Raw genomic sequence first — 25,660 nt, 5'->3', positions numbered from 1 at the left:
CCCCCCCCCCCCCCCCCCCTCTCAGCCCCGAAAGCAAGTTTTTCGGGCAAAAATATCACAACTATATTAAAAATTGGAGCAATCTCAGATATTTCGCCCCCCTCCCCCCTCGGGCGTAAACCGATTTGGAAATGGGAGTTAACTTCCCTATTGACTCAAGTTGCAAAGTAAGCAATTCCTCCCGCGTTGATGACGTCAATGCCAAGAGGTTTTGCCGATGACCGTCTGGTAGAAAGGATCCTTTGTTGTTATCCTTGTAAAATAGTGTTGCTTCTTTCAGTTTTGTAATGGATACTTACCTTACCAGAACTTTTTACTCCTTTGATTAAACAGAGAACAACCACAACCCATGATAATAACATACATAATACCAACCACCACAGCGGATAACCTAAATTCTCGGGTTCTAAACCTGCAGATCTCTGGATAACCTCCTCACTGAAAAACCAAAAAGAATCTGTTATTTTCGCTTTAACAGCTCTTGCTGTTGGTCCCTCACCAAGTGTCGAGTGGTTAGTCGGCTAGAGTGTTGGACAGTTGATGTTATGATAAAATCGGTAGAATAGCACCACGACACCGTCGGCGTGAAACTCCTGTGGCCATGAGTAAGACATGGTTCCTCATTCATCATTTGTCCAAAGAAGGTGGACACCTCACCCCTTTTCTCCAAAAGGTTAGTTCTAAAGTTGTATGAGTTTTGTAGTTATTTATCAAAAGTCACCTTAGAACAAAACGCAGTGGCGTATTGGACCATGGCCCTCCCCACACGCCCGTAAAATTTGTTTTTTGAAGTGGAAATTAAGCCATTACGTTCTCAAAATTAATCTCAGGCCACCTGAAATCCTCAGAGGCCCCCTCCTTCAGGTATTTTCTAGATGGGCACCTGACAAAACGTAAAGCATTTCTAAAAATATTCTTGTCTAAAGAACTTCCCTATTGATGCTTCTGATGTGTAACCTTAATCAAACTCGACTTCGAAAACTTGTTGTGCTATCTTTTGGCCTGGTACACTGATTCGGATTATAGACACCTTACTTACTAAAAGAAAAACTCGGCTGCTGATTTCGGTTTACCGGTAAAATTCAATTGTGTACAGTTAGTATAGGTTTCAGCTACCAAATCAATACTGCTATTACCAGTACAACGGCATTCACCAAGATCTAAGTCAAATGTTTCATTCCCCGTGCAATATTCTGGGAATTTAAATCGTTTAGCTATACAGTCTATCCATTCCTGAAACGATAAGAAATGTATTTATAGGTCTGCGTCCTTTTTCTGCTCCTCATTGGGTTAATGACAAAAGTGTCATGTGGTGACATTTATTAGAGCGCTGATTAATAGTGACTTTAGTAAAAGAACATTCAGCGGAAATTCACAGTTGTGTATGGTAGAAAATAACTGCTTTCATTTTTCATTTTGATAAAATAAGGGAATTTCAGAGCCATGTTCTCTCTGGAGTTTCAGAGCCATGTTCTCTCTGGAGTTTCAGAGTCATCCATGAGCCATGTTTTCACTGGAGTTTCAGTGTCATGGTCTCTCAGAAGTTTCAGAGTCATTTCTCTCTGAATCTCCAGAGCCATATTCTCTCTGAAGTTTCAGAGCCATGGTCTCTCAGAAGTTTCAGAGCCATGTTCTCTCTGGAGTTTCAGATCCATGTTCTCTCTGGTGGTTCACGCGATGTTTTAAAGAATTTAAAAGCTAAGGGAAGTAACTAACTTACTGGTTTACATTCGGTCCATGGTAAAGTCGTCTGCATGGAAGCAAAGAAATAGTATAGAGTATAGGCCATGATAACATTATAATATATAGCTACATCTAGTGATATCAGCGCCATGGACATACCAATACCTGCAAATATACAATTTATTAGGTATCGACTCTGACAACAACTAATTACTGCTTCTGAACGATGGAATTTGAATAGGCATGTTTTGTCTTTGTTTGAATAGGCATGTTTTGTCTTTGTTAAAGGTAAACTACTACTTAGGAAGAAAAAAAAACCCAGAATTTTAAATCTTGGGTCAAATGCATCTGTGTTCAAAACTATACAACAGAATCCCTCTATAATCCAATAAATCCAGAAAACTATGTAATAATTCATTTAACTATGTAATTTTGAAATGCTTATTAGAAGCTTATAGTTCCCAATACACCAGGCCACATGTTCTGGAAACGATCTTTCTAGGATGTCCTAGAATCAATGTTAGAAGATAAGAACNCAGGACATCCTAGCGCTAAGATCGTTTCCAGAATAAGTTGCCGGGAATATGATTTTGCAGGTAATGTAACAAACCTTTGGCAGCAGGATTCATTGCCCATACTCCAGTAGGTCCTCGTCCAGAGAACTGACCCATAACCAATTCCATGAAATACATAGGTTTACCAATCACAATCTGTAGGATGAGGTAGGCTATCACAAAGGCAGCTGAAAAGCAAAGATATATGCATATGGATAGCTGAAATTTGGTTAAATTTCACTTGTTTTATTGCACTTCATCACTCTTGGTACTAAGTGTATACCATACACCGCTTCTTCGTGGACGATGTAAATGACACTCATGTACCATAAAGGTGACTCAAAGGGGCAAAAGTCGGCCATTTTGTGAACGAAACTCGTATGCTAACAAGCTTCCACCCTCCCACCGTCTCGCCTTGGATCGTTCAAAGGTACGCGATTAGATATTCATCTGTGACGTTATTTCTTGAATTTGTCAAAATATTAGGCTACTAAACATATCTACCTACCTCCGCCATTTTTGTAAGCTAAATATGGAAAACGCCAGACGTTTCCCAAACCAACTGAGAGACCAATACATGACAGAATAAATTCTACTTTATTTCCCCATTGACCACGATCTATCTCTTCTTCATCGTCCTCGTGATCAGCAGTTGTGTTCGGCTGAGGTAAACTTTCTGCTGATCTTTCATCATTTCTGTTAGAGTAGACATTGCCCTTCTCATATAGCCCCTGTAAAGTGTAAGAAATAAGTCCAATGATAAACAACCCGTCTCTCTAGCATGCAAAGCATTACCTGTATTACTTCTCAATTTTGGATATCATTTAAAGGGAAGCCAAAAAACTTTATTTTTCAGTTCAAACTAATAAATTTATTCCCAAGTCAATACCTTTGAATTTATTTCATTTTATTGAATTAAGTCATTAACTTTTTTCTAATTTACTAGATTTCATCGCATGCTGCCGACCCGTATTCCGAATACACAATCCTCTTCAGGACAGCTCGTTTTGGTACTTGAAGTTTATTATTCAAAAGTTGGACTTGAGGCGAATGAGCAAATTCACTATAATGCATCTACACAATGTCAAGCTATTATAACTGCGTCTTATATCATGACTGCAATAGCCACTTTTCTTGTATCACGTAAGTTTGTAAATGCACCTATTTGATTGGATAGTACGTTAGCGAATAAAGTCAATCAGAGTCCTTGACAGAAAGATGTAAACAATAAGCCATACTGTCTAAGGTCTTCCTATTGAGAGCTCTCATTGGCTGTATTGGCTGACGCATTCCGTGATACGAGAACAGGTGACTGGATATTGCAGTCAAGGTATAAGACGAAATTCGTAATAGATTGACATTGTGAAGATGACTGTACAAGGACATAAAGCACATTTGCATTCATTCATTTATAAGTCAATGCGATGTTTAAAATTTATTTTCTAAGTCATTTCATTTATTTCAAAGTCACGATTTTGATTTGATATTTAAGACAATATCACCCACAACTTAATAATATTGCCGCTTTGGATAGAAATAACAATAAATATATCAAAGAAATGCTTGAATATTGACACTACAGCGAAATATTTGCTTTAGTATTTAATTCCTTTTAGATCTTATCTTTTAAATGTTTAGATATCACTTTTATGTGAATTAATGAGCTTTTTTCACGTATTTGTCATATTTTGATGTATGATCTTTTATTAGTATTTATACTAGAAAATATATCACTTAAGCAAAAATAGCCTGTCATATGCATTTCTTGAGGACAGTGAGAATGATTAACACTATTTGGTCCGGTATGGCGTCAGAGCTACTTAAACCCAAGTCCGAACCTTGTTGGTTGTCCAGTTATCCAACAGTTATCAGATAATCTAACCAAACCAAACCAAACCAACGACTACCATTCAACTAACAAGAACTACCATGATCAGAGTTTCGAAGAATGAAGAAGATCGATTAACTCACGCCACAGTCACACCATCCGGGACCGATTTTCACCGCCATGTCATTCAAACACTACCAGATTTCATAAAGTATCAACAACCAAACCAACAACACAGAATCATTCAATTTAAACCAATTTAACTACTCGCTTTCGGACAAATGAGACGGTTTAATTCTTTAAAATGGAAGGACTGAAATTTACAACCGAAATTTCCTATTAGTCCGATTATCCTTGTCCTTTTTTTTGCCTCTCATAAGATCACAAGGTTCCCACCGAAAAGATTGGTATATTAGCTGCCAGGTGAGAGCGGATTTCTATTTCCAAATATTAGGAAGAGGCAAAAAGCTCGTATTGGGCACGGACAGGAAAGGTGTTGACGGTCTGGCTTTTTTCGTCTTTCTATAATCAGCAGAGGCAAATTGGTATTATAAGATCTATAACAATTCCAGTCGACCCAGCTATAAATGGGTACCGAAATCCTTGAAAAATCATAGGTAAGAGGTTTGGCTAAGTACAAGCTGGTAGAACAGAAAGTCTCCTTTGTGAACGTATTTTTTTTTCTCGACCATTATGCAAGATGGGTGGGACAAGTAACGAAAAAAAGTTTAATATATTCAAATGCCTACTTGAACTTTGAGTGACGACACTTAACAGTGATATTATTCTGTACCGTTTACAGTAGACTTAATATTTGCATCATCTGGTGCGAATTTGGTCTGGAATTGATCGATACAAACGAAAATAGAAGATACACGAGGTACAGGTACAGATACGAGGCGGACACGATTAGTTTCTTCTATTTTCAATTGTATCAATAATCCCGCACCGTACAGCGTACCTTGACTGAGTCGACAAGATCCACTTTTTTATCCAGAAAATAGAGCATGAACAACTAAAGGTAACTTAGGGCCGTCGTGTAGTTAAATCTACAAATTGATCAGAATCTCCTTAGTGTCTTCAGTTGCTCTTCGATTCCTTCATCTGCAAATTTTTTTTTCTTGTCATATTTCAAACACGTGTTTTTTGCTCATCGAAACGTTATATCAAATTGCAGACGCCATTTCTGTTTATATTAATATCTTTAAGTTTGATATTGCGTATGCTGACTGCATGATAAACGTAACCATTGATCGATGGTATGACTCATGTATATTATAATTGTTACGCCCGACCTACCCAGCAATGTCATTCAAAACGTTTAATCGGTATTATAGAGCTGTGTCCTTATATTGAAGACGTGAGGAAAAGGCGCATCCAGTTAAAATTATTTTAAACCCTCTTACGCTTGAGCATGAGCTAAATAATAATTTTACTTCTTAACCTTCTTTGGGAGTACAAACCAACACCACAAGGAGTTTCCTTCAGAAGCTTCGGAGCAATTTCAAAATTCGGTTGAAGTCAATATGAACAGCTCGAAGATTTTGACTGATATTTTGATCACTTTCTACCTTAAAAAATCCGATGTGTATACGGAAAGGAACAATAAATTGTGGTACCTGAGGCCTCTGATAGCTATTTTGAAAGCTGATTACTGTCACAATATCCATCAGAGGCAGATACAAAAAGACTTTCAATGTACCATTCGTGTATGTGGTTTTGAATCACCGAGCGTATGATTTCACCTATCAAAAAGTGACTTTCGTCTTTTGATAAATGGTATGGGACTTGAAAACGTCACATTATATTATGAGTAAATTATGCTTCTTGTCAATGCAATTTTTTTCCCAAGCCAATTACTGTGTAGACTCGATCGTAAGAATTCAATAAAATATCTGTAATTCTTTTGAGAACATTTATATATACACTATGTATTTACTGAAAAATATGTCCACCTATTATTCATCTTGTACCTTTATTATTTATATATATATAGGCCTGGGGCATATACAGAATATCTTTATGTACATATCACAAACTATTTTGATGTAACCTTTTAGTACTCTCTTTTCATAAGCGATTATCATGTATAATTTTCTCTATAATTTGGGTCTCTGTCATTAAATAAAATAATAGAGCAAATCCGGACCATGTCTACCAGGACACGAGTAAGTGCGATTTTTTAGCTATCTGTGATCTGAACAAATTAATAGACCTATAGTTCAAGTCAAATGTCACTGGAGAACACACAAGTTAACGAAAGTGGATAAAATGGGCAAGGATTGCGTCAAGTGATCGATTGAATCCAGGTATTGATCACAAGCTACTACTTGCAGTCGTTGAAAATGCAGTTGATTTTGCCAATCGAAACTCCATTTATTTCATATGTTAGTACTACGATCAACCTTAATCTCCCATATATGATGTAGTAGCCTTACACATAATCCAGTATCACTACAGATTCAAACATTGAATATCATGTGGATGGATGTAAACAAGAGGTTTCCAAACTTTGCCTTTCGGCTCCTTGATCAATTACTTTACCCCCTTCCCCCTTTTATAAATCCTTACTTTTACACACACCCTATAATTCCTTGCTATTTAGTGATTTCTTTTAGGTCTTCCCTGCAATTTTGTCATGTCGGAAAATATATAAACCACAAGTGTAAATCCGTAGTTGGCCGCTAATATTCCGGAGGATGGGGTTGGAAGTCTTGCCTCATATAGCAAATGCCACGAAGTGTCCTCGTGAACTTTAACTAGTTGATTTATGTTAATGTGAAGCTGAGGTGACATACCGGTTAAGGTTAACTCACGTCGAAATTTTGACTCGTTGGTCCAGTTGGGTCACGATGTGTGCATTGCCGGAAAAGGTAACGATTGTGACATCTAGAGAAGACAAAATGGACGCTATGTGACTGCTGCAGTCCAGATAGTGTTTTAAGCTAAGAGCTCCTTGCAGTCTTTGTTATCAAATTGAACCAGAAGCAAACAAGAGAGACCAACAGAATCACTTGAATCACCCATATAAGAAAGAATAATTTAGACGATGAAATGAAATATATTGGAGCTTAACGTCCAAATGTTTCTGCTCCAGATTGAGCCAATGGCGAGGGCGATCTGACATGCTATGAGTCAATGTGACAAAACCACTCACCCATTCGTCATACTTCCTCGGGACCGTGGTGACACAAGTGTGAAGTATTCATAGAAAAATATTTTCCATTCCGATCTGTTGCCCCATCCTTAAGACTAGACGCTCTTTGCATGCCAACCTCTTCGACCTACATGGCGTCCCTATGTATCATTAGGTGAAGGGCCAAGTAGGGACCATAGAATTGTCAAGGGGGACACACAGCCAAGTCTTTCACTATATACAATGATAAAGGCCTCCACCGTAGACAAGCTACTGGCAACACTTACAGGGTGAAACCAGGTTGAAAACGCCGAAGTGACATGGATAAAAGATGTATTTGTGATTGTTTGGTATTTTACATAATCCAATCCCTTCAATTTGCATATGATTGAAATAGGGCAGTGTAACAGTACTCAGTCAAATACCCAATAGAATGAGTAAATAAACCACTTCCGTATTATTGACACATCGATAGTAGTATCATATTATAACTCTGGACTTTTGTATTATTGGTATTTTGATTTGAACGCGGATATTGACTATAAAGATTATTGATAAGATTATCGAAGCTAACAAAACTGCATGTAAAATTTACCCAATTGCATAGTGCATGGCTTTGGGTGTTTTCATCGTCGCCTTCGCTTCTTTCACCCATTGACTTGCAATTGTATTGCCTGTACAAGTGATGTTGGTGAAACGGTAAATATTCGTGGTGAAAGTGATCTCCTGGAAAAGGGTTATCTGTATTATTATACATGTAATACAAATAAATGCAAACTAATTCCAATCTGTAGGATTGGATTTGACCCGGTTCAATGTTTACAATTATAATACAAAGTATATAACTGTAAGTATACGTTATATAAGTTTTAAAAACGTTATGTTATGTATGAAACGTTATATACAGTATAAAACTTAATGAATATTATGAAACGTTATGTAAAGTATGAAACGTTATATAGAGTATAAAACTTAATGTAAAATTTGAAACGTTATGTAAAGTATGAAATGTTATATAGAGTATAAAACATATAGTAAATTATGAAAATTTATATATAAATATGTAAATAATGAAACGTCATGTAAAGTATGAAACGTTATATAAAGTATAAAACTTAATGTAAATAATGAAACGTTATGTAAAGTATGAAACGTTATATAAAGTATAAAACTTAATGTAAATAATGAAACGTTATATAAAGTATAAAACTTAATGTAAATTATGAAACGTTATATAAAGTATAAAACTTAATGTAAATAATGAAACGTTATGTAAAGTATGAAACGTTATATAAAGCATAAAACTTAATGTAATGTATGAAACATTATGTAAAGTATGAAACGTTATATAAAGTATAAAAATTAATGTAAATTATGAAACGTTACGTAAATTATGAAACGTTATATAAAGTATAAAATTTAATGTAAATAATGAAACGTTATGGAAACTATGAAACGTTACATAAAGTATAAAACTTAATGTAAATTATGAAACGTTATGTAAAGTATGAAACGTTATATAAAGCATAAAACTTAATGTAATGTATGAAACATTATGTAAAGTATGAAACGTTATATAAAGTATAAAACTTAATGTAAATTATGAAACGTTACGTAAATTATGAAACGTTATATAAAGTATAAAATTTAATGTAAATAATGAAACGTTATGGAAACTATGAAACGTTACATAAAGTATAAAACTTAATGTAAATTATGAAACGTTATGTAAAATATAAAACGTTATATAAAGCATAAAACGTTATGTAAAATATAAAACGTTATATAAAGTATAAAACGTTATATAAAGTATAGAGTAGTAAAAAAAAGTAAATTGCAGAACATAAATAATGTCCACAGAATAGTAGATGAGTAAAGTTATTTCGATCTGGGATTATGAATAATCATACGTTTAAAGATGACCGAATTATTAGCATAAAAGCTCAAAATGTGGACGATATAGGTGTATTCAATGAATTTAGAAAATAAACAAATAAAATAAAAGTTTTATTAAGATATTATCATACATCTATTAATTTGTGACACTTGTCTAGCCGCGGGATACACTAACACATTCATATTTCAATTCATAACATATTAGAAAGAATGTCACTTATGTAGGTGGTAAGGCTACGTTTGTTTTTACATTGGGCAGAGTCGGAATTCGTCAGCTGATGGAAATTGTTATGAAAATTAGCCCCTAACCGTAAGGTTTCGCAATTGCTAGGCGCCCACTCTACCCCACAGAAAAATCAACGATTTTCAAGCATAAATTTTGAAAGCCTTGATGACTCATTATATCCTTTGTTTAGGCTCGGTTATAATGGCTTTTATGTGACGCAATTGGACCTAATAACTTCACAATGGCGTTACCTTAATAAATCCTAGCTATCCTTGAATATTCTTATCGTGTGTTCTTTTGATCCAGGATATATTAAACAAAATTTCAGCGTTACAAAATTTTCCCGGAATAAAAAATCCAACTTCATTGACATTATCAAGTTTGTTGAAGCAGGTCAAGTGAATATAAAAACTTCTGAGATTAGCTGTCGAAGTAACGTTTGTTGCAGAGAAATCAGATAAAATCCCTTCAAAAATTAAGGAATATCAGAATTTGCGTTACTTTTATTGTAATATTTCCTTTTGAAGTATACTTCATGGTTTTGGTAGACGGTTGTTTGGTTGTTGCTTGGATGGTTTTTCGGTTGGTTGTTGGTTAGTAGGTTGTTGTGTGGTTGTGTTTTGGTTGTTGGTAGATGACATGTTAACGTCCGCTTCCCGTCTGTTTTCATTAATTTGTTTATTCAGCTTCAGAAAATGAAGACGTAACGCTCTAGTTCATCGGATTTTGTACTTGGTCTATTCTTGTTTTTATTTGGATGTCAAATATTCAATGTCATTGTATTATCAGGTGACCGTAAAATTATATAGTAAATTTAAAAAGTATTTCGTGTATATTATACGATATAATGACAACATGCCTTTATGAGTGTTTTATTTGTATGGTTTATAATGGCCTTGTCTGGAAGGCGTAATCAAACTCTGTTAGTTTTTGTGGTATCTGTTGAATTGTTTAAGAATATCTTCCAGGTAGACGGCTGTTCACAAGCCTGGGGGTTAGTAGTTCGGTTCTTATTGCCGCCTGACAGTGATGATGTAAGGGAGGTATTTGGGGTGAAATCATGAAAGCGTCATATTCACGGGAAAAGAAATTAAGACCACGCTTTACAGATGTGAATCTACAGATGAGCCTATGTCCTCGTGCTATTTTGAACCATTGAATGACACTTCTTTTTAGAATGGTCTCCGAACTACCAAACCAATTGTACCATACCATACAACTGATCCAACTGCCTGCCACGACCATCAACAACTAGCAAGTCTACGGTATCAGCTTCTGCTGGAATAAGACGTTAACTTGTCATCTACCAACAACTACCTTGTCTGCGATATCAGCTAACTTGTCAACAACTACCTAGTCCATGATATCAGCATTTGCTGTCATCAAGACAGGAACGGTCAGTCGTTAACATGGGGCCATAAACCAAGGAAGGCAGGCGTAGATAACTTGACATAATATAGAAATCAAGGGAAGCCTAATATTACTGTTCATTGTACACTGTACGTTGTGTGTATTCGCTTATTGAAAAGTGAGAAAATATTTCCTATTGTTATTATATGACTAATTTGTATTCCTAAACGACGCTCTTGCTCAAAGTAAAAACGAATAACAGTTTTGACCTTCGTGACAATTTTATGATCATATAATATGATATGAGCCAACAGAGGGTAACTTTATATTTTTTTAACGGTTTTGTGTAATACGAATCGATTTGAAGGTAACGTAATCTGGGAAAGCAGACATTTTGTGTTTTAAGTGTCAAATAATTGGTCTTTCAAAAGAAAAAAAAGAGTCGGATGGTTGATTTTGCGGGTTGTCAAGAAATCTTAAACAGGTTAATATGAATTGAATAAAAATATAGTCTAGTATTTACAAAAGAGTAACAATCTGAATAGCCCTTCATACATTGTTATGTACATAGAACGACGTTTTGAATTGTGTCAAATAGAATCACAATGGTTTTTGCTGGTCGACTTGAAGTCAATATATTCTATATTTGCCCCTGGTGGGGTTTGCTTTTAGTCAACAATAATCAAATTAAAGGAAAGTTTGTGTAAGGAATCCCTGAAAATATTACTGGTTTTGTGTCCGATCATCTCCTTAATATATCATGGGCTGTTTGGTTGACCCTTCAATTAATGGTAACTGGTGGATAAATGATGATTATAATAATAATATTTCTGTCGTATTTATGTGAATCATTTGTATATAAATCATGAAGATGATTGACTGTTAGTGATGATTTGGATGATGATGATGATTGACTGTTAGTGGTGATTTGGATGATGATGGTGATTGCCTCTAAGTGGTGATTTGGTTGATGATGATGGCCCTTAAATTGGTAACTGGTGTATAAATGATGATAATGATAATAATATTTCTGTCATTAAATACATCACGAAGACTTTAAGTTGATAGTCCTTTCAATGATGATGATGATTATGATGATGATTGCCATTTGATGTTTTAGAATGATGAATATAGTAGTGGTAGTCGAGTTATAACGGAATGTTATGGCGGAAAAAGGGAAAATCGTATTCCTTACAGTTTGTTTTTAAATTAAGGACAAATTAAAACAAATATAACTCCCTCTTATGGCTAAAACTAAACATGACTTTACATGTGTTAATTCTGTGTATAAAAGAGCACTAAGTTTAATACTGTTCTTATTGTTTAGAAGCCAACCCTTCTCATACCTCTTAAACAATCATGAATTAATCATTTTGATATAATAAAGCTCAATAGGGTATAGGTTTCAATAATTATGCTGGTGACTGTTGAATGATATACCTATTATGACGTAATGACGTAATGGTATCCTTATCCATACCTGTAATTTATGCATGTGGATTATGTATTTATTTATTCGTGTATTTATTTACCTTTGAACTATTGATAAATGGCTGGTATTATAACTAGAGGTTATGCTGATTGGGTAGGACTAGATGGTACATTAGAGTGGGCCATTAACCGATCCTTAAGGCTTTGGTTCCTGTACAGTTGGAAACGGAACAATAGTCGCTGTCTTCGCAAAATATCCCTAATTTAACTCTGTATGGCCTTGCCTTCTTCATCGACACAATCAAGAAAATTAAAAAGGACATAAAACTCCATCTCATTCTTTTCCTTTCATTTGAAAATATACTGGACTCTAATTTAGATCTGTGGACACTTTCAGATATACAGTTCCCCTCAAGGCAAGGTTACTTTGAAAATGTGACGAAACTTTATTATTGTAGAACCCAGAATGAAACAAGAAATAGAAACCATGGAATATTTTCTGTTTGTAATGGAAATGAATTTTTCAAGAAAAATTCCCTAATTATCGCTATTCGACTTATTCAACACCTCGCTTTCTTGTAATATATCATATACGTGTTTGTGATACACAAGTATATAATTATATAGGTGTGAAACATAGTGACGTACTATAAACACGTAAAAGTTTTGGATCCAAATTGAATCAAATGTTTTCTGAACCTTATTTGGCTTTTGATCGCATATATCTTGCAGTTTGCAACGAGTGAAATTTTACCATGATATTGACATCGGAGTATTCCTCTTTCGTTTACCAACTGTCCATAAACGTCACTGGACGGGATTGACGCTTTTAGTTTTTTTTCCAAAGATCACTTCATTTTTACGAATCATAATATACCTAGCGAATATCAAAAACAGTAGCTATTTGACATTAACACCAAACTAATTATTAACTCTTGTCGTGAATTTGTCACTTCTTTTTTCAGTTTTCTTGATAAGAAATAGTTTTACATAAAATATAGAAAATTGGCTGGGAAATAAATTTGTAAATTGTCTTACCTCTGGTTGTCCAGTAGTCCACAAATCATACGATTTATTCGAATTCATTTCACTTTTCTTAAAACCAAAACTTTTAAAAAATGTTAGCGTTCTGCGATATATCAGTTTTCACCAGCTCAAATAACCTATTGTGGTTTCATTTCTTGACAAACAGGTAGGTTTATGACTCGATCATCAAGTCTCATCTTTATCATTAAGATCGTCAAGTCGATCAGTCACGAATTCATCTTTAAGAAAAGGTGTGTTTTTGTCCAATTTACGTCCCAAGACAAAGTCCAGTGATAATACGAAAATGGAGTTTTCGTTCTTATTTTCTACTAATAAGGTGATCGATGGTAATAATAGTTATCCCATTAAGGACATGAAAACACTTTACGTCATGATGGACGAGACGATCAGATGTCAAGATATATAACATCTACCCAAACGTGCAAAAACATTATAACGTATTGTTCTTTACTATTCACGACCTTTCATCTCAGACTGAATAAAACAAAGTGAAAAAATTCAATGATATATCAATTGCAGTTGACTAAAGCTAAACGCATGTTCTCGACAAATTTTTCGGGTGCATAACCTTGACAGGATAGTAATAGCTTTGGAAATAGGGTTCACTTTCCAAAATTGAACTTTGAACATTAAGCAAAGTGGAATCATTGAACAAGAACAAAATATATACTCAAAGACAAAAGAAACGTCTATTGTGATAATGATAAAACTTAAAGGGACAGATGCGCCATTTTTTTTTTACAAATAGTACCTTAAGTCTCAGAAACGGAAATGTATTAGCTAAGCCAATCAGTCACAGTGTTCACAGCTCAGCGTCGAAATTTGAGCCTTCAAATTCATTAGTGTCCAGAGTTATGCGCCTTTGAGAGTTAAAAAGACGAGTCGTATTTTCTTAAGACACTGCAATTGAGGGAAAGCGATCTATAGAAATAAGAAAAAAAAGTAATAGTTTGAAATATTTTTGAAGGAATTATGCGATTTTCGTACGTTTCTAGTGCTTCTGAAAACTACTTACATATATTCAAGACTCAAATCAACCCCCAAAATGGCGCATCTGTCCCTTTAAGAGACACTTGCTGTTGCATGTTCTGTGAACAATAAACTCATTTAATGCTCTAAGATACTTTTTTTGTCACCTTAAGTAAAGAAAACTGTCTTTCTCTGATTTCTTTACTTACATGTATAAGCATTTGAAAATAAAGATATATACGCTACAACGGGCTGACGTTTATTTTGCTCTTCAATATATTATTGAAAGAAAAATTGGAAATTGGTGTTACTAGTTTCAATAATAACGCATTGTTCTGTGAATTCGTGGCTTTTGCCCATTGAAATAAAAATCGATGTTGAAAAAAACCACGGATATTTTCTTCATAAGGAACACAATTGACTTCAGAAAATTCAAGTTTGTGGACGTATATTACCTCCACCAAGATTACAATGCACAAATATAAGGATATATTTTATTCCGGGTATGACTTCATTTTTGACCATTAACAATTGCCATTCCTCTTTGATGTTTAACATGTTCGCAATGTAGACGGGATCGGTCAGATCTTATAGAATTCATCTCTATTGCGAAATTAAGAAAGGAGTGAAAAGACTGGATGTGAAATTAACACTAATTTACATCAAATATTACATTAGGATTGTCTTTAACATTTTGTCTATTGTTTTTCGTTAGGGGGCTGATCGACCTGCCAATTTAAGTTTTTATTAAAATCTGAGGTACCTGGATGCATAAGCATCGATAACACTCACCATCTTCATCATGGTAAAAACATCAAAGTCAAATATATTGAAATCGTCATCATCTTATCGACGTCATTATGAAGGTAGACATCGAAATCGTCATTAAAATACACATCGTGATCCTCATGGTCATAAATATCGACATCGTCATCATCATGATAATAATTACTGATATCATCATGGTAATAATTACTGATATCGTCATCATCATAGTAATAATTACTGATATCGTCATCATCATGGTAATAATTACTGATATCGTCATCATCAATTACCAATCGTTATCGTCAAATATTCATCATCATCATCATCATCACCATCAAAACAAACAATTATCATTATCGTTTTCGTTATCAACACCAATCCCAGCATTTGTTGTGTCGTTAAGGTGGATTTGTTTATAATAAAAGAATAAGACCTTCGATAGAATGCTTAAGAGTAATTCATGCTGAAATTCTGGGGCATCCTCTATTATGAATAGTGTTTTAAGGAGTAATATTTTGATCTCGATTTGCCTCGGTGAATCAAAACGACTCATAATAATATACTTATTACTTGTTTACATCCCACTAAAATACGTCAAGAATAAAGGATACCCGGTGACCCCATTAGATTTCATCTCTATAAAGTGCATCGACCCATGACATCACTGGCAAATAATAAATTTGGCCCAATTTCTTTCCTATGAAGTCACCTGCCTACATTCCGGGTTTAAGGTTTTCAAAATATGTTTCAATCAAATTTATTGTATAGTATATTATAGTATTTATTGGTAATATCTGTACGTGACAAGAAATAGACCAATGCTTCTCTACCTTAGTGAGATCATTCTTCCCCGAAAGAGTTATCCCAAATCTATCACTCCCCCAAAAAATTAGTAGTTTTGAAAAATATTTCACTCGAAAAATGATTTCAATGATTAACCACGAATGAATATACCATCATACTCCACATATCAAGATAGTTCAATGTAACCCTTGGACCGAGTGTTCCTTTACGATTTTCTGTATGTTTTGGGTCGATGATGTTAAATTCAGTCGTAGATCACCTTGCCTCCCATTTCCTCTCCTGGTCCGACGATTCCTCCCCATTTCTCAGGATTAGATTTTACACCTCAACAAACAGAGGAGATAGGTTTGTGACCTTTAAAGGATATTAGTATCGTCGTTTTTATTATCCCCCTAAACGCCAATATATCCTAGATGCGCTAACAAAACTGGGATAACAGCATATAGGAATGGCCCGACAATCTGTGAAACGTTACATGAGCAAAATAAATATAGGACCAAGGGCAAAAAAAGACATTGTTTTGATATTATCTACAAATCTCTCTGTAAAATATGACTTTATCTGTTACTTGTCGAAAAAGGTACACTCATTTTTTTCCTGGCCCAATTAATAAATTAAATCTACACCATCTGCTGCTGTTCTGTCAAGATTAGACTTATTGTCCACCTCATGGCGTTGCCTGTCTTCATTAGTCTATAAGGTGCAGAAAAGTAGAACGCAAAACTCCATTCAATTCATTGTTAGTTTTACGCCCTTCTTTGAATATAATAAGAGCCAAAGAACTGACTGGATTGAGTCGTCATGTCTACAAGTTTTTCAGATTTCTTAAATTAAACTGTTATACATTATTTTCTTGTAAAATGAAAACAGAAAAAATACCAAATCTTGATGTCAGAGTTAATGATTTTTCTGATGATGCTCTCAAAGGAATGTATGGGAGATAACTGCGTAAACAGACGCAGACCACAGCCGTTTCACGTGACATAGCCCCTAACTTGTACAGACATTTTCTGATTTCGGCAGTTTTGTGTTATATTTCAAGACATTCAGCAGCCTTATGTTATATTTCAAGACTTTCAGCAGTTATATTTCAACACTTTCGGCAGTCTTGTGTTATATTTCAACACTTTCAGCAGGCTTCAAAAGCCGTTTGTTATACTTCACGACTTGCAGCAGTCTTGTTATATTTCGAGACATTCAGCAGCCTTATTGATATTTCAAGACATTCAGCAATCTTATATAATATTTCAAGACTGTCAGCAGGCTTCAAAAGCCGTATATTATATTTCATGACATTCAGCAGCCTAATTTTAAATTTCACTTATGTTATATTTCACAACGTTCAGCAGCCTTATATTATATTTCAAAACGTTCAGCAGCCTTATGTTATATTTCAAGACATTCAGTAATCTTATATTACATTTCAAGATATTCAGAAATCTTATATTATATTTCAAAAGCCGTATGTTATGTTTCATGACATTCAGCAGCCTAATTTTAAATTTCACTTATATTATATTTCACAACGTTCAGCAGCCTTATGTTATATTTCAAAACGTTCAGCAGCTGTGTGTTATATTTCAAAACGTTCAGCAGCTGTGTGTTATATTTCAAAACGTTCAGCAGCCGTATGTTATATTTCAAAACGTTCAGCAGCCGTGTGTTATATTTCAAAACGTTCAGCAGCCTTATATTATCTTTCAAAACGTTCAGCAGCCGTGTGTTATGTTTAAAGACGTTCAGCGTTCTTGTGATAATTATTTCCATACGTCTTTACTCTACACGTTAAACAAACTGAAGCCTATTTAACGTTCAATAGTTTTATGTTAATTAACTCAAGATGTTCGGCAGAATTATGTTACATAATAATAATTAACTTTCAGGCCTCACATTTGCGATTTATTACTTGTAGAGTTTTTTTTTAAAAGAAATATCTTCAAAGTATAGCAATCACCTCTGAAGCTTTTTTTTTTTTTTTTTTTTTGTTTATTAAAATCTCAAAAGTTCGTTTTATGAAATAGGCATATTTCAATCGTAACGTTAAATATCTAAAAATAAATGAAACAAAAAATCCTGTGGATGGAAGGTTAGGTTAGTGTTAAGATCTCCTCTCTTGCTGCGCTCAGGTGGTTTTCAATTTCTAAGTGAATTAATTGGCAAATCATTTGTGGCAAAATTTCACTGAGGAAATGATTTTCAAAATTAAAGGAAAATCCTACATAGATATGAATTTACCAAAATTGAATAATTCCTGCAAGAGTTCAACACATTTTCCTACATAAGATAAATGAAAGTCTTTAATAAATGTAACACGCAATAGGTAAACATTATAATTTTAACACATTTGAAAAGTGGTTCACACGCCAAGAACATGTTTTCAATGATTTATAAAACATAAGTCAAAAGAGTTCCACCTAGAATAGAACTAATGATAGGCTTTCCCAAGTTTGGCTGGCATCAAACTACGTCACGGGTTGTTTATACTGGGGAAAATATTCAATATGGCGTCAAGAATGAATCAAATAGGTTGCTCTGTGAAAATTCGTAAGTATGCTTTGTACCATTTTCTGCATGCTCGTAAATTGTTGACAACTTTTGTCCAGTTGCATAAGGCTACATTGATGGACGATTGTGCAAATGTTAATCGAAGCAGACGCTTAAAAATGATAGAATAGCTGTTTCAAACCAAATCTTCATTGAGCTAACGAATGAGGTCACGTGTGTATAGGAAATAAACACGCTGTTTTTTTCGTCTGCTATGCGAATTTTGTTAAATATTTTGAGAAAATATATCACAGACTTCGTAAAGGTTGACTTTTGAAATAAATTGTTGTATGAAATGAACGAAGAATACAAATAAAACCGGATTTTCTTCAGTGAGGTAGCTAGAAAATGACCCTCAACTAATGTATGATGACTCATTCATTGGCGTATGTTTACAATTTCGACTTGTATGACTGATTCATATTTTCTTGACGGAATTTGTCTTGGCAGACTTTTGGTTTGTGGTTACTATTTTTATCTCTTTACTAATGTTATTTGTTCCTCATTTGTCTTATGTACTGTGCCAGTTTTAATTTGATTTTGTTTGAAGAATCCTAAGTGGACAAACAATTTTGCATTATTATGACTTTATGTATTATTCAATAAGTTTTTACAAGTTTTGAGTCTTCTTAATTCAATGGCATCAGCTTTCTCAATTTTCAATTTTTTTTTCTCTGAAAAATAGTTTACAGTGACTAAGAATTGATGGAATATGAACTGAAACATTTTTAAAGTATGACTCATTTCTAACTCCAAATTATGAGTAAAATCAAGGGACATAATCCAATGTATTTAGCAGTTGTTTGTAGTGCTATTATGGCAAAAGCATCGAGCTTAGTGGAATAAACTTTTATGTTCTTTTCTGCTCTATTTTTTTAAGTTAATAAAGATGGGAAATTACACATGCAATTAGGAAAATTTCAGCTACTTCTGTGGCATACTTTTTGCCATTCTCAACTGAAGAAGTTTAAACAGCATGTAGCACACAAAGCCTCGGTTCAATGTCTAAATAACTGCCCTTCACTGAAATCCAAACCTAGGCACAGGTTTGCAAACAGTCATCAAACTTGCCGGGACACACCACAATGTATAGTTGGACACAAAATATAGAGGCCATTCACAAAACAGTTTTTTTCCTCGAAATATGTCCACAGAGTATATAAATGACAAATGGATGAATTTAGTTTATTTAACCAATACTTTTTACAGTGTAAGAATACAATGGAAAACAATAGTTTATAAAAGATGGCTATGGTATTAAATATCCATGATATATCTCTCATATTGCCCTGAAGTATATTACACTGTTCTAATATTGCCCTCTTGAAGAGTTTTCTATATTACTGCATAATAATACAGTGTTCATGGTATAGATGCACTTTTAAAATGAATACTTTAAGAGTTTAGTTGATAAGCCATGAGTATTTTGTAATTAAAGGGATTCTAAAGAGGTTTCTAAATTTTTTATGTATATCTGGAACACTGAAAGCAAATATTTGCACCATTCCAATTTTGGTCACACGTCTGGGCTTCCTGCATTTCCACTAATGTCACTAATCGTAATCTTGAAGGGCCTTATGTGATAAGGCATATGTTGCAATTAGTATTAATGGAATTGCAGGGACAACAGACGTCTGACTGAAAATTGGAATGATGTATTGACGTTAAAGATGGACATAAAAATATAGAAAACATATATTAAAGCTTATACTCAACATATTATTATTATATTAGCACAATATCCCTTTAACCTATAATTATTCAATACTTTAAAAAAAATAAATTAAACAAATGCTGGCCTGCTGTTTGACATTTATCAATTTATCAATTCAAATGTAATATATAATATCTTGTTTGTAATATGTAAGTGAAAAACATTTTATGCTCTCAGTTTATTCTGGATTACTTTCTACATATTTGTATGTTTATTCTGAGCTGGTAGCTCAGTTTATTCTGGATTACTTTCTCAGTTTATTCTGGATTACTTTCTCAGTTAATTCTGGATTACTTTCTCAGTTAATTCTGGATTACTCACTTAGTTTATTCTGGATTACTCACTTAGTTTATTCTTGATTACTTTCTCAGTTTATTCTGCTTTACTTTCTCAGTTTATTCTGGATTACTTTCTCAGTTTATTCTGGATTACTCTCTTAGTTTATTATTACTCACTTAGTTTATTCTGGATTACCCACTTGGTTTATTCTGGATTACTTTCTCAGTTTATTCTGCTTTACTTTCTCAGTTTATTCTGGATTACTTTCAAAGTTTATTCTGGATAACTCACTTAGTTTATTCTGGTTTACTTTCTCAGTTTATTCTGGATTACTCACTTAGTTTATTCTGGATTACTCATTTAGTTTATTCTTGATTACTCACTAAATTTATTCTGAATTACTTTCTCAGTTAATTCTGGATTACTCACTTAGTTTATTCTGAATTACTTTCTCAGTTAATACTGAATATTACTTTCTCAGTTAATTCTGGATTATTCACTTAGTTTATTCTTGATTACATACTTCGTTTATTCTTGATTACTTTCTGAATTTATTCTGAATAACTTTCTCGGTTCATTCTGAATTACTCACTTAACTGGTTCTGGTCTCTTAGTTCATTCTGAGTAAGTATATTCCCTCAGTTTAGTCTCAATTACTAACTTTCTTATTTTATTTTGAGCTTTCAGTTTAACTGGTAATGAATTCTAAATTATAATTTCAGGTTGAAATGGAATTGGTTTTGTTTGAATCAGTGATGTCTGTGTTATTTGTATGACAGTGAGTAGAGATTTTTTATTTAGAGTGAGTGTGTAAAATTAAAGAGGCATTCTGCTTTTTTTGTAAAACATTTTCTTTATCAAAAACATTGTAAATTATACCTGAAAATATTCTAAAGTATGCTATTTATATCTATGTATAATCTTATTGATATCTATATATCAACTTAACCTGAATTTGTTTTTTAAAGAGTTAATTAAAAACAGGGAATACTAATTGTTAATTAAACAGCTTGCAAAATTTGCAAACTTTTTAAATAGTTTTTGCATTGAAAATTTATAACGGCTGGATTTTTTTTAGTTAATATTCAGGTACGTTATGGGATACATTTCTCTAGATTTTGGTGTAAAGTTTTCACAAATTTTAGCAAAAAAATTTTTCAGCCTACAAAAAAAGCGGAATGTCCCTTTACCGGATTTTACCACAGTACCTTGTCAAATTTTGAAAACAGCAGTTTGTTATACAATTAACCTTGGTATTTTTCTCAAGATTAAAAACAAAATCATTTAATTCGGAAAAGTTTGATGCTACTGGGTTCAAGAACATGGTATCAAGAAGATAATCTCGTCAGATCATGGGTGGTATGAGTAAGTAGCCCATAGAAAAAACATGATATATAATATATGAGTGTTTGTATTTTCATTGCCATTAATTTACTTGCAGAGAAATGGGAGCAGCTCACAGTAAAAGACATAAATATCGTAAGAGAAAGAAAGAGGATGTAGATGAGTCATTATATAGAGATTTAGAGAGATTACGCAGTTTATCTAAAACACGTTTAAACAGGCTCTCGGCAGACATTGAAAACATGACTAGTGATAGTAACGCGTTGGATTTTACCATTTCGGACAAAGCAAGTTATAGTCAGTCAAATACTTCTACTGATACTTATACTACTAGTCAAGTACCGCATAATACTAATTTAACATATACCCAGGGTGTTCGGAACATTAACTTAGATGATCATCCAGTCCTTACTAAATTACAAAACAAACAGAATGCCCGTCTGGAAAGTATGGAACAACGTATGGACAGGATACGAAATAGTGCGATGCAAGCTGCCGAGAGACGAAAATTTGCCTACATGTTTAAAGCCAAAAGTGATGAGGACAAAGCTAAGAAACTACTTAAGGAAGCCAAGGAGGAAATACAAGGTTTACATGATACAGATGAAGGGGACATAATCCCAGTCAAAATATTACAAGGGGAAGCAACTCATCAAGATAAAAATAGTAACTATACTAATGTCTGTGGTGATGAGGACAAGTCCTTACTTATTGGTGGACTCAAACTTTGTAAGTTTATTTCTTTCTGTAGGTTCATTCCCTAATTCATCTTGATTCATCGAGTGTAAGAAGACAAAAGCTCCTCATCATAGTCCACATGTTAGACAATGGACTCCGAAACTATGACTTTGAGCTCCGGCCTGGGAAAAAAAGATACATGCCAAGAGGTTTTGCCAAAAAACAGCTTTCATTATTTTGTTTTATAAGCCTTTTTGTAACTTGATGCTTCAGTCAAGATTTTTCATCTTCTTACCAATTATGACAGTGTTATGTTGAGCTACATTACAATAACCACTCCAACAGGTTACCATGGTAATGTTAAACATTACCGAACACCTGATGCCACTGTATTACTCTTTTGGCAAGATATGTATCATGTGTTATATGTGTATTATTATGTATATGTATTACATGTATCATTTCGCTGAAATTTCTGGTCAATCTCTCCAGTCATAAATATATTTTTTTTCCCTCTTATTTCAGCTGATCCTATCACCTGGTTGCTGCTTCCACTAATGTTGCCAATAGTATTAATAGCCTTTTTTATGCGTGGGCTAATGACTCCTAACCAGTTACGAAGAAAAAAGTCTGGATAAATATGACTATGTGGCCTGTCTACACAGTTTTGAACATCTAGTCATTTTTTTCTCATTTAAAGTGATAGAAAAAAGCATTTAATATGTGCAATGACAAGAGACAATGAAAGACATTAACTTCTGCCAAGACTTCAAACCAAATATGTGCCTAATAGTCATTTCATGTTCCTAGTAAGACTGGATATAGTCAGAAACATGTTGATCCAGATAAGCTTTGAATAGATATTTTTGACAGTTATCAACTCGAGTAGGTTCTTAAACCCTATGAACACTGAGTGTAAATGAATTAAAACATCATATACCTTGAACTTATTGGAAATATAACTAATAAGTTTGATGTATACGACACAGCCTCGTTGCCAGGAATGAATTGGTGCTGGGGCTCAGATTTTGTACTCAGATAATTTGAAGAATTACAGGCCCAGACAACTCAATTCTGACAATTTTAAGGTGCCAAATCGTATCAGAATCTATACCTTTTTGATTTGGTTCAAAGACACTATAAATGAATCAATCTCAGTTAAACTGAAGACGATTTTGCTGGGGCTTAATTCTCACTTGCTGAGGCTCAGCGCTCATGGACCCCACCCTAACTTGATAATGGCCGCTCAGGTATATATTGCGTTATTATGTGGCTGGTAAACGGCCGCTCAAGTTGAAATGGTCAAGAGGTTTAATATATTGGAGATTTCATGCAACACTTTTGAACATTTTTGAGGGTAAAGTTTCGATCAAAACAAGAACTCTGCAATATTTCACCTTTTCTTCATATGCAAACTCGGGCATTGAAGGGAGATTCTTTGACTTGATTTGGAGTGTCTACATGCTCTACATAAATTTTGCTTTTTTGACCCTACACCAGAAAATGACTGTCAAGAATATCTATCATAGGCCCCTCCTTATTTCTTAAGACACTCCTTTCACTGTAGACTAATTGTTTTACACATATATTAGCTGTGTTTAATTCAAGTTACTATTTTGGGTACCAGTTCACTATCTAAAAGGCATGAATTTCGATGTTAATGAAACTGATATTTGCCAAAGTATATTTTCAATTTTTTTTTCAAAATTTCATCCCACTAGAGCAATACTTTGTCAGACATAACCATCAGATATATATGATTCAGCTAGATCAGTGCTTCTCAACCAGTGGTGGAGCCAGTTGGGGTTTATTTGCACAAATCTAAATGTCTACCTTTTTTCTTCAAAATATGTGTCAAAATGCACAAAATCAATTCATTTTTTCTGAAATTTTCGTGAGAGAACCCTCTAAGGCGCTCTCTATGAGAGGCTTGTGACTATGACGCCACCACAGAGTAGCCAAAATTTGAATTCAGCCTCAATCAGTCTGCCCCCTATTTGTACCCCCAGTCTTTGAAGGCTGGTGCCACCACTGTTCTCAACAGGGGGAGGAATTATTGCCAAGGGGGGAAATGGGGAAGAATCATCAGACTGGAAGGCAAGGTGATCTACGACTGGAATTGACATCTTTCACCCTAGTTACAAAAAATCAAAATGATTTTACATCCATTCATGGTTAATCATGGAATACATTTTGTCAAGTGAATTGCGTTTTAGAATGTATTTTGTGAATTTGGAAGAATTCTTTCAAGGAGAAACGATCTCTCTGAGGTTGAGAAACACTGAGTTAGATAGTTATTTTGTTGTTGTAGTGAAGTCCCTAGATTTCTAGTCCAGAAAATATTACAATCAATGCATAATAATATGTTTATTTTTTAGAGAATGATTTGGATATTCATATCATAACCTGTATAAACTGTGCAATTTCATTTTTATATATTACAATCATATATTTTTCATAGCAAGATAGCTATAATGTACTAGCCATTTTATTCAATCTGATATTTTTGTTTGTAATATTTTATTCATAAGAGAAAAGGATTAGGGAACAGGTTTTTCACCTATATGACACTATTTTCTCAGATTCAATCTGATTAAACTGCAGATTGTTTTTTTCTTAAGATTTTTACATTTGACAAGACATTAATGCTTGCAGAAAAACAACCAAAATAGAAGCACTTCAATCATACAGAAAAAAATGGACTTGATTAGTTTACTTTTTTCCTGTAAATATTAATGCTGTATTCGTTACCTTTTGGAAGTTTCCAACTGGTAAGTTTGATCACCTTTGATTCATATTAGGTACACATTTCGAAAAATGTCACATCACACCTTGCCATATGACATTTTTTGTCTAAAACACGATATAATTTTACCTCTTTTTAGGCTTACCAATTTTATATAGCATAATGACTCTGATTGGTCAGTCCTAATACAGTTACTGTTGTAATTTATTAAATATCTGAAGGTGCAGGCACACAAACGGTCTTGGTCGCTGATTTTTGTCGCTCACTAGAGTCTTATCAAGAGTTTCACCGACTGGCAAAAGGCAAAAATCTCCAGTGAGTCTTTTTCCACTATGTTGGATCATCATGCAAGGAAAAGAGTCTGATTGGATGATGAAGCTCTGTCTTGCGAGCTCTTGCATAAATAATTGGCGAAAAAATCAAAATTTGTTTGATTTTATAAATCCTATTTGCGACTATGACTGTTTGGGTGAACAAACCCTTAATATAATGAGATATCAGTATCATAAGATATAAACATTTTGTCACAGTCCAACAAGTTTTGCTCTGAACTAGATTTAAAATATATTGCAACATTTGATATTGATTATTATGTGCAAATTGATATATTGTCATTTTTTCTTATTTAATTATTATATTTGATACTAGTCAGTATTTGATGAA

General features: G+C 33.8%; 3 protein-coding genes across 3 annotated transcripts in view; 1 reads left to right on the top strand and 2 right to left on the bottom strand.

The window, feature by feature from the left end:
• Positions 1-4,247, bottom strand: part of LOTGIDRAFT_235858 (hypothetical protein) — a gene marked incomplete at its 5' end in the record, with an annotated part of 11,144 nt that extends 6,897 nt beyond the window's left edge. Inside the window, 6 exons of the mRNA XM_009065866.1 lie at positions 300-438; positions 1,040-1,233; positions 1,721-1,848; positions 2,294-2,425; positions 2,746-2,968; positions 4,209-4,247. Coding sequence (XP_009064114.1) covers positions 300-438; positions 1,040-1,233; positions 1,721-1,848; positions 2,294-2,425; positions 2,746-2,968; positions 4,209-4,247 — 855 coding nt within the window. The remainder of the gene's footprint in view (positions 1-299; positions 439-1,039; positions 1,234-1,720; positions 1,849-2,293; positions 2,426-2,745; positions 2,969-4,208) is intronic.
• Positions 4,248-17,189: 12,942 nt separating this feature from the next.
• On the bottom strand, positions 17,190-17,459 carry LOTGIDRAFT_130858 (hypothetical protein; the record flags this gene model as incomplete). The annotated part of the gene is made up of 1 exon (XM_009065865.1): positions 17,190-17,459. One exon carries the CDS (start codon positions 17,457-17,459, stop codon positions 17,190-17,192), a length of 270 nt encoding a protein of 89 aa, XP_009064113.1.
• Positions 17,460-21,674: 4,215 nt separating this feature from the next.
• On the top strand, positions 21,675-22,889 carry LOTGIDRAFT_167982 (hypothetical protein; the record flags this gene model as incomplete). Its single annotated transcript, XM_009065864.1, has 2 exons — positions 21,675-22,302; positions 22,777-22,889. The coding sequence occupies 2 exons, from the start codon at positions 21,675-21,677 to the stop codon at positions 22,887-22,889; spliced, it is 741 nt and encodes a 246-aa protein (XP_009064112.1).
• Positions 22,890-25,660: the final 2,771 nt, after the last annotated feature.

This window comes from Lottia gigantea (genome assembly GCF_000327385.1).
Source record: "Lottia gigantea unplaced genomic scaffold LOTGIsca_71, whole genome shotgun sequence".
NCBI lineage: Eukaryota > Metazoa > Mollusca > Gastropoda > Lottiidae > Lottia > Lottia gigantea.
The sequence above is the reverse complement of the archived record's forward strand: the minus strand, read 5'-3'. Positions and strand labels throughout refer to the sequence as shown.